The sequence below is a fragment of the Sarcophilus harrisii genome, chromosome 5, assembly GCF_902635505.1.
Source record: "Sarcophilus harrisii chromosome 5, mSarHar1.11, whole genome shotgun sequence".
Classification (NCBI taxonomy): Eukaryota; Metazoa; Chordata; class Mammalia; order Dasyuromorphia; family Dasyuridae; genus Sarcophilus; species Sarcophilus harrisii.
The window spans coordinates 200,358,792-200,369,166 of NC_045430.1; the positions used below are offsets into that span (position 1 = coordinate 200,358,792).

Here is a 10,375-nt window from a genome sequence, read left to right on the forward strand (position 1 = left end):
CAGAGAGACTTGGAGAGACTTATATGAACTGATGCTAAATGAAATGAGCAGAACCAGGAGATCATTATATACCACAACAACGATGCTGTATGAGGATGTATTCTGATAGAAGTGGATTTCTTTGACAAAGAGAAGATCTAACTCAGTTTCAATTGCTCAATGATAGAGAGAAGCAGCTACACCCAAAGAAAGAACACTGGGAAATAAATGTAAACCATTTCCATTTTTGTTTTTCTTCCTGGATTATTTTTACCTTCTGAATCTAATTCTTTTTTTTTTTTATTATTTAATAGCCTTTTATTTACATGATATATACATGGGTAATTTTACAGCATTAACAATTGCCAAACCTCTTGTTCCAATTTTTCACCTCTTACCCCCCCACCCCCTCCCCTAGATGGCAGGATGACCAGTAGATGTTAAATATATTAAAATATAAATTAGATACACAATAAGTATACATGACCAAAACGTTATTTTGCTGTACAAAAAGAATCAGACTCTGAAATATTGTACAATTAGCTTGTGAAGGAAATCAAAAATGCAGGTGTGCATAAATATAGGGATTGGGAATTCAATGTAATGGTTTTTAGTCATCTCCCAGAGTTCTTTTTCTGGGCATAGCTAGTTCAGTTCATTACTGCTCCCTGAATCTAATTCTTCCTGTGTAACAAGAGAACTGTTAGGTTCTGCACACATATAATGTATCTAGGATATATTCTGACATGTTTAGCATGTATAGGACTGCTTGCCATCTGGGGGAGGGGTGGAGGGAGGGAGGGGAAAAATCAGAACAGAAGTGAGTGCAAGGGATAATGTTGCAAAAAATTACCCAGGCATGGGTTCTGTCAATAAAAAGTTATAATTATAAAAAAAAAATTAAGTTCCTTTAGAGATATAATAGGAAACACTCAGTCCAAAATATCATTGAAACTGACTCCTCAGGAAGGTTTACCCTCATGAGAGAGAAAGGCAGAAACAACAATGATAGGTCAGAGTTCAATTGGTAAAGTCTACAAGAGAGGTAGATTCTGGCAATCAGAACAAGAGTCTATGATCACAGATGATAGGGTGCAACCCAACTGGGTTTGGTTTCTAATGAGGCTTCATTTAGCCACTCGTGGACCTTGGGAAGCTTGAGGATAATAGTGTGGCTTTTTCTCCTGGTAGGTTTAAGAATCAGGAAATTAGCATTGATTCCCCCAGACCCAGCTTCCAGGTTAACCACAATAGATGTTATCCAAAGGAACAAAAACATTTGACAGAAAAAAAATCAATCATTGAACTTGCTCAGGAAGGTTTACCCAATGAGAGAGAAGGCAGACATACATATAGTCAAGAGTTCAATGTAAAGTCATAGAGTAGATTCATGGCATCAGAACATAGAGGTCATTGATCACAGATGATAGGGAACCCAATAGTTGTTCAGAGTCAATTAGCACTGGCCTGAGGGATTTGAGAAAGTTGGCTTTTCCCTGTAGGTTTTAAGAATCAGGAGAAATCTAGCAACTTGTTAATATCCCCAGACCCAGCTCTCTCAGGTTAACCAATAGGATGTATCCAAAGGAACAAACATTTGAAGAAAAATCATCATTGATTATGCCTTTGTCATCCACAACAGATGAGTACGCTCCACATACAAACATAAATCCATTGCATGTTATGCACTTCTAGTGCCATTGGAAAAGGAAAATCATGTCAGAAAACTTCTGTCTGAGGATTTAAATCCAGCTGTCCCTATTTGAGGAAAATCTCACAACTGGTTTAGATGATTCCATCTGGGAATGCCTCTCTTTTGATGCTTCCAGTGGGCCCAGAGCTTCTTTGAACTTGATGCTTAACTCTGCCTTTGTCATCCACTGAAGCTCCATCTAGTGCCATTGCTCTTCATCTTCACCATTATCATGTCCTGAAACTTTACCCCCTACAGATGTCATCCACTGAGCTATTAGTCTAAGAGCTGTTGATGGTAGTTCCATTTTCTCTCTTCCTCAACATGTTCTTCTTTGTTTCTCACTGAGTGAATACCACCTAACATCCCTCCATTCTGCCTTGTCCTGTCATAAGTTTTCCTTCATCGAATCTTAGTCCAAGCTTCTTAGTGTTCCTATTGCTTTCTAGCTTTGGAAAAGTCTCCTTGTTTCCACTGAGGAGTATGCTCATCAATATACAGCTGCTAAATAAAAGTCCTAATTTGTACTTTTGCTTGATTCATTTAACCTGCATTTTCCAAAGTATGTTATCGTGTTTACCATCAATTACGCCTAAATGAACATTAATTGTGATAATGATTTAATTTATTTTTCTGAGAGAGTATCCCTCCTCTCCATTACACAGAATCTTCTACTGAGGCTAGAGGAACAATCATATGTCTCTCCTTATTTGCCATTTTAATTCTTGTCATGCCTCAACTATGAAAATTGCCTTGAAATATTGATGAGCCTCATAGAAGTATTAGGAAAGAAAAGATAAAGGTACATGTTGATGAATTCTGCCCACAAAGAGTTTCCTTGTTATCTATCACAAAGTCAAACAGCTATTGCTTAAGATGCTGTGATTCCTACCAGGAGAGAAACAAAAGATTGGGGTCAGAGGCTGGTCACTCTGCTATTCTCAGAAAAAAAATTACTGAACTAGAACTATATTCCCCCTAAAATATTTTTAGTCTATGGAAAATTATTTTTAGGTTCAAGCTAAGCTCATTGTTATTTGACAGGAGATTTCTAAATTATATAACAAAAGCTTAATATGTTTCCCACCAAATATGTTCCACAAAAAACAAAGAAGGCTGCCATCTAAGCTCATAGCAAATCAAAATCAGAGGTAATCCATATGAGGATATATAATATACAATTAGAGTAATTGAGCTTTCACATTGAAAATGAAATGAAATAATCAGAGAGAGAGAGAAAGAGAGAGAGAGAAAGAGAAAGAGAGAGAGAAAGAGAGACAGAGAGAGAGAGAGAGAGACAGAAAGACAGAGAGACAGAGAGACAGAGACAGAGACAGAGACACAGAGAGAGAGAGACAGAGAGAGAGACAGAGAGAGAGACAGAGAGAGACAGTCCCAGATCTCAGTGGAAAATTCTTCAGAGTTTCTAGTTTAGCCAACTGGGGACATGAACATGATAGAAGTTATCAGGTCCTTTACAAGTAAGCTTCTTCCCAGTCATTCTGTCCCTTCAGAGACACAAAAGGAGACTGGAAGTTCATGTTTTCTTCTCTTGAAACTGAAAGCCAGAAACCAAATTATCTCTTCTCCCAAGGTCTCATCAACTGTAACCTCCCTGTATATGTGGAGCATTATGTAATTACCACTGTGCTGAGTCTTGTGTAACTGGGTTTTGAATCACAGGTTATGCTAATATAAGTCTACAGCCCAACATAAAAAATGAATCAAAATATCTATTCATTGGTCAAAGGAAATGAACAGACAATTCTCAGACAAAGAAATTAGAACTATTTCTAGTCATATGAAAATATGCTCCAAATCATTATTAATCAGAGAAATGCAAATTAAGACAACTCTGAAATACCACTACACACCTGTCAGATTGGCCAGAATGATAGGGAAAGATAACACGGAATGTTGGAGGGGATGTGGGAAAACAGGCACACTGATACATTGTTGGTGGAATTGTGAATGCATCCAACCCTTCTGGAGAGCAATTTGGAACTATGCCCAAAAAGTTATCAAACTGTGCATACCCTTTGATCTAGCAGTGCTGCTACTGGGCTTATAAGGACCTGTATGTGCCAAAATGTTTGTGGCAGCCCTTTTTGTAGTGGCCAGAAGCTGGAAAATGAATAGATGCCCATCAATTGGAGAATGGTTGGGTAAATTGTGGTATATGAATGTTATGGAATATTATTGTTCTGTAAGAAATGACCAGCAGGATGAATAGAGAGAGGCTTGGAGAAACATGAACTGATGCTGAGTGAAATGAGCAGAACCAGGAGATCATTATATACCTCAACAACAATACTGTATGAGGATGTATTCTGATGGAAGTGGATTTTTTCGACAAAGAGAAGATCTAACTCAGTTTCAATTGATCAAGAATGGACAGAAGCAGCTACACCCAAAGAAAGAACACTAGGAAATGAATGTAAACCGCTTGCATTTTTGTTTTTCCTCCCGGATTATTTATACTTTCTGAATCCAATTCTCCCTGAGCAACAAGAGAACTGTTCGGTTCTGCACACATATATAGTATCTAAGATCTACTGTAACCTCTTTAACATGTATAGATCTGCTTGCCATCTGGGGGAGGGGGAGGAGGGAGGGAGGGAGGGGAAAAATCAGAACAGAAGTGAGTACAAGGGATAATGTTGTAAAAAATTACCCTGGCATGGGTTCTGTCAATAAAAAGTTATTTAAAAAAGAAGAAGAAGAAGAAATTACCCCCCAAAAAATCTATTTATGTCAAAATGTCAATTCCAGAAGGTGATGTTCTTTTCTGTCCACAATTTGCCACCCCATGAGCTGTTTGGTCAAAGCCAGCCATATTGTCATGATTTCATGTGATGATACAATAGATCTCAACTTGAAGAAGAAAAGTAGCTTCTATAATTAAAGTATTTCTTGGTTAGTGAAGCCTTATTTCTGTCCCTCTGCTTACTTTCCTTTGCCCTGAAAACATCTACATATCTCTACCTACTTGATTGTCTCCTTGGACTTTGTTTTGTTCCCTCCTTGATCTGATCTCTGATATTGGGTCCTTTTCAAGTGATTACTGCCTTGATACATTTAATTTCATGTATGCCCAGATTCTTTGCAATTTATATACCTGACTGCAACTCAAACCCTTGTTTTTACCCTACCCTTAACCTGCTTCCTCCAAACTTGCTTCAGTTTCTCACAATCTCAGCATTACAATCAACTAATACCTCTATTAGCTGACTAGCTAATAGTGTTCCCAAGAATATCCTCATCACATGCCTTAAGGTACTCCTTACTTTCATGGGTCACAAGGCACAGAAAGGACCAATTGGATTGTGAAAAAAAAAAAAAAAAAACAAACAAACTTCTTTATTGTCTTAAAAAAAACTTTTCTTCTGGAAATCCTTAAGCCTTCTGGCATAAGTCTCAAATTTATCACTGGCAAGATAGCTTTGGCCTCCATGACACTGGACTAGTTTATCCACCTTTTCCAAAAGTTCATTAACTTGTTTTTCCTGTGATACACCACTTTTTTGTTGTTAAAAGCACAAAATTTTTCTCCACACTGTTTAATTAACTTCCTAAGAGGCTGAGTAACTGAAGTCTTGGTGTAATTCTCCAGTGTCTCAGTGCCCAAATCTTATTTCTTGGTGAAGAACACAATTATGTATTCAATGATCTCTTTTCCAAATCTGGCTTCTAGTTCCTTAATGCACCTTTCTTCTTCTTGTGTGGACAAGCTCAGCTGAGCTTGAATGAAAACTTTGGTTCCTGAAAGGTAACAAAGGCTATGAAAGATTTCTTCCCTTTGTACAGAAAGATGTTTACTAGCTAAGGTAAGGGCAAAGAGCGGAGTATCAACTACTACAATATCCTTCCCTTTCCAGCTTCTGTCCTCATTCTGAGAGCTCACAGTGGCAGTTTTCCCTGAAAGTTTGGCTACAAAATTATGCTTCCCAATAATAATGTTCCCTGCTGAATTCTTTTCAATCTCACTTCTTCCTATAAGGATGAGGCTCAGCATATCTGTGGGGGAAAAACATAAGAAAATTTAACATCATGTTCTCATTGGAAATACTACTGTCTCTATTTCTCATATGCTACACTGCTGGTTTTTACTTTCTTCCTGTGGTCCAGTTTCATGTCTCCACTAATCTTATTTTTCTTCTCTGCCTAAAGATAAATTCTCCTGTTTTCAATGTAATGGAAACATTTGCTAATGAACAAGCAGTGTAGGGGGATATATGTCTGGTGGCAACCCTATACTTTAGGATCTCTAAAGCTCAGAGAGTCATGATACATTGCATGTAGCAAGAAGAAAAGAATGAGTTTCTCTAATGGGGCCTTTTGCATGCACTCTCATTTCTGATTCAGCAGCCACCCAAACAACCTTTTCCCTCCCTACACCACTAAACTACTGTTTACAAGAAAGCATGCCAGAATATAGCTGGGTTTCTCCATGCTCTAACATGGAGAGTTGGACCCTGTTCTACATACACCCAAAAACAGGCTCACCAGTGCTCCAGGGACATGGACCTCATGGTACCCTATTACATAAACAATAGCAAATTCCTTTTTTATTTGGTGTAATTCAAGAAATAGGATGATCTAGACAACTCAGTACTCCTGAACTCTAATATAGTCAGGCAAATCAGCATTATAGGGAGTATTTTTTCGAACTTTGGCAAATTATATATTAGGCTTTTAAGACATTATAGTTGGAATTTTGTTATAATCTATTAATGATGTGACAACAAAATGTTTTGCTGAAGTACCATACACAGATGTGCTATATCTTAGTTACTTGAAAATGATTATAAATATACCATTTGTATATAACCAACTTTTTGAAATTAGAGTATACTAAGATATATTGCAATGTGAAAATCATGCGAAACATAATTGAAATTATTTGATGATTCATTTAAGGACCATTAATAGAAAATATCAACTAAACTTTATAATATAGATGACAAAGAACAATTAAATTGTTTGAACTCTCTGTTAAAATTGCAGATAAAAAAGAATTCTCCATACATGTATTCTTTTATTTTTTCCTAATGCTTATCTGTTAAGCAGAATCTATTTTCCATTAAATTCCTCCTCGAGAGTGTTTAATTTTGTAAAGTCTTCCTGAAATCATTATGATTTACCCAGAAGGCAACTAGAGAGAATTCTTCATACTAACTCACAATAAGAAAATGTTATGACACAATTCCCATGGCACTTCCAGTCTTGCCTTGAAAGGAAAATATCATTTTCTTTTTCTTTGGAAGTTCCTATACCAATAGATAATTACAACTGCAAGACCTATTTTAAATTGCTGGGTCATAGGGAAATTGGAGGCCTCTGCCTCCAATAGTAAAGCAATGTGATGTTACAGAAAGAAATGTAGGAGCAAAAGGAGCAAACAAAGGAGCAAAAATAAAACATGCACTTACTTCTTACCAGATTCATTTAAAATGCAGAATGAGAAACACATTGTTGGGCAGGGCCAATGCGACAGGTTTTTTTTATTGAATTATGCATATTTGCTATGAGACTTTTCTTTTTCTTTAAATTGTTTTAAATTGGGAGAGGAAGTAACAGGGAATATAAAATAAAAGTAAATTAAATTTTTAAAAAAATGCAATCCATTGGATTTAGAAATTTAGAGATGGTCTTACCAAATCGGCTGGCTTTTTATTTGATGGATCTCATTCCCATTTATACATTCCTCAAAAATAAAGAGACAAAACAGCCCACAGGAATTGCAAATTCCTTTACCTTTGAAGAATGAAAATGGAAAGAAAAATATTGTTCTAAGATCAGTATCTGAGGATCCCAAAGAACAGGACACTGTGCTGGATGCTACAGATAGCAACAATCCATACTCCTGGAACCTGATCACCCAAAATTTCAGATCCTAAGGAAAGCTCAGCTAGACTTTAATAAATCTTCCTGCTGGTCCTCCTCCACCCACCCCCACCCTCCACCCCCCATGAAGGGAATGGGAGTGGCAAGAGGTGTATGTTGTGTTTCATTTTTGGTTCTAAGTCTACAATCCTTTTTGTGATATCACATTGCCTTAACATAAATGCAGAGGCCTATAAAGACTCCCCAAATCTGCCGTCCTCTGAGGTATTTTCTGAAATTTCTTCTATATTGATCTCATTTAATTCTCTGTGAAGAGAACTCATCTATGGCAGGAGCTCCCAATGATTCCATAAGGGATGACTGATGTGCTAAATCTCTCTGTCCTCCAGTATTATAGGCAACTATTCTTCAGCTTAAGAATTCCCTAGGTCAGTCTCCCCATTTTCAAAATATGGAAACTTCCCCATTAGGGAAAGTAATTTGCTCACTTTTTCATCTCCTTTCAGTGACAGAATTATTATGCGCCAGTTATCATATCTTCTAAGTTATTCTAAAGTCTAATTAATTTAAAGGTCTATTTAGGTTAGTCTAACTACATTAGTATTTACTACATTTTATTTACTACATTATTTAACTATATTAGTACAGTGGAACCTCAAAAATGTGGCCTTCCAGGGAAATTACAACAGAATCTCCAAGGTACAATTTTTGGAAAGAATTCTGTCTTAGTTAAAAAGTCAGACCTTACATCTGGGATCCTCCTATGGATATTATTCATTACTTTCACAATGAATTACATCAGCAAGGGAAGGCCCATCACCAAGAAGTTTATGACCTTTTCATGCCATAGAAAATTGTCTTCAGACGTTTCTTTGAAAAAATCCAACAGCTTGCCACCTCCACTAATGAACTCTTCTAAACTTAGGCTACCCTTAAGAGAGAGAGATAGAGAATCTATTGCCAGATGTATTTTGGAGAAACATTTATTAAATACCTATTATATACCAAGAACTGTACCAAGAAATGAAGGTACAAAGAAAGGTATATGGCAATTCTTTCTGTTAAAAAGGACACAGTCTAATGAGGGAAACAACATAATAGCAACTATGTATGATAAATCTATAGAGAAGATAAATTAGAAATAATGCAAGGAATACACACAATTTAAGGGTGGTATCAAAAACTTCTTGGAGAAAATGGAAGTCACAAGAGAGAAGAAGAAAAAGAATTCAGGATCTGGCACAGATATAGTTAAGTGTCTGTGGCCAAAACAGTTATTTCAAAGAGTTAGATGGGTTGAGAATTAGTCCAGATCTGCAAAGAATGGAATAACTTAAAAAATATAATTCAAATTAAGTCTAAAACAACTTCTTGTACATGAGCCATAAGATGTTAAAAAAAAGTGGTCATCATTGTTAAAAGTGGGAGCTTATGGAAAGCCTAATGAGAAACAGAAAAGAAGTCAAAATTATTCCATTCTAATAAAGAAAAGTTCTGGAAGCAGAGGTTACAGCACCTTGATACAGAAAGACCAAAACCTGATTGAAATCAAAAAATCAGAACACGTTTCCATTACAGCTATTGTTTAAATGACTATCCACTTTCTAGAAGATAATTACAGTTCTAGTGCACTCTAAAGGATACCTGGGTGTTAGTGATTCAGAAGCTAAAGGCCAAGGGTGCAATTTCATGAAACAAGAATGAGACCAAGGACAGAACTGGCTTTGGATCTAGAACTTCTCCAGAGCTAAAGACCCTTCTACTCTCTGTATTATCCCTGAATTACCTTCAAAAGAGACAAAACTTCCATTCAATCTTGCATACAACTGCCTAATTGATAGTCCTACTAATTTCATGCCATTATATCCATACTCAAATATCTTTAGTGACTTCCTATTACCTTTAATAAACTCTTCTATTTTACAGATGTGCAGACTCTGGGGAAGTTAAGCTATTCATTTTGTATCACATGATTTATAATTGCCTTCTCTAGGATTTGAACACACATCTCTTATCTGATATTACATGTTAATGGATTAGCCATACTGGGCATTTTCATTTTTAAAAAAGATATTTATTACCCAAAAATGAATCAATTGTAATTGAACTTTAGGCATCATTTGATGGAATAAAGAATCTTAGAGCTGAAAAGAGTCTTAGATATTATTTAATCCAACTTTATAAATGAGGAAACTGAGGTTCAGGCATATAGCTTGATTTCCTCAAGGTCCCAGAAGATTAGAAATAATCTCCTGGGGCAGTTAGATAGTGCAGTGGCTAAGCACCAGCCCTGAAGTCAGGAGAACCCGAGTTCAAATCTGGACTCAGACACTTAACACATACTAGTTGTGTGATCCCAGGCAAGTCACTTAACCACAATTGCCTTAGAAAAAAAGAGAAAGAAAGAAAAAGAAAAGAAACAATCTCCTGATTCTGATACCAGTGAACTTCCTGTAATTCACCAGGACCTCAGTCTATGAAATAGTCATAATTTAACTACTGTCTGTATTCATTGTCTTTGTCCTGTCCATTCTGTGTCCATATTCATAATACTAAGAGGGATGATTCCACCCAGTTTCTACTATGTGTTTAAACCCTATTGTTTCTGTGACTGTTTCAGATAAACATGAGAGGAAGAAAGGTGGAGAAAGATAAAAAAAATAATCTCTATGGTAAAGGTTTTTTTCATTATTTATTTAATAGTTAATTTTCCCCTAGTTATATGTAAAACAATTTTTAATATTTGTTTTTAAAACGTTGAGTTTCAGATTCTCTTCGTCCTTCCCTCCCACACATTGAGAAGGCACATGTGAAGTTTCGCAAACATTTCTATAAAAATGATGTTATGAAAGAAAA

The 10,375-nt window shown here is 36.3% G+C and overlaps 1 protein-coding gene across 1 annotated transcript; it reads right to left on the bottom strand.

Moving 5' to 3' along the window:
- Nucleotides 1-4,390: 4,390 nt before the first annotated feature.
- Nucleotides 4,391-7,211, bottom strand: LOC111721142 (GTPase IMAP family member 8-like). Its single transcript, XM_031938227.1, is given in 2 exon segments — nt 4,391-5,186; nt 5,189-7,211. Coding segments are annotated over 2 exon segments (645 nt in total). The 5' UTR covers nt 5,688-7,211; the 3' UTR covers nt 4,391-5,040.
- Nucleotides 7,212-10,375: the final 3,164 nt, after the last annotated feature.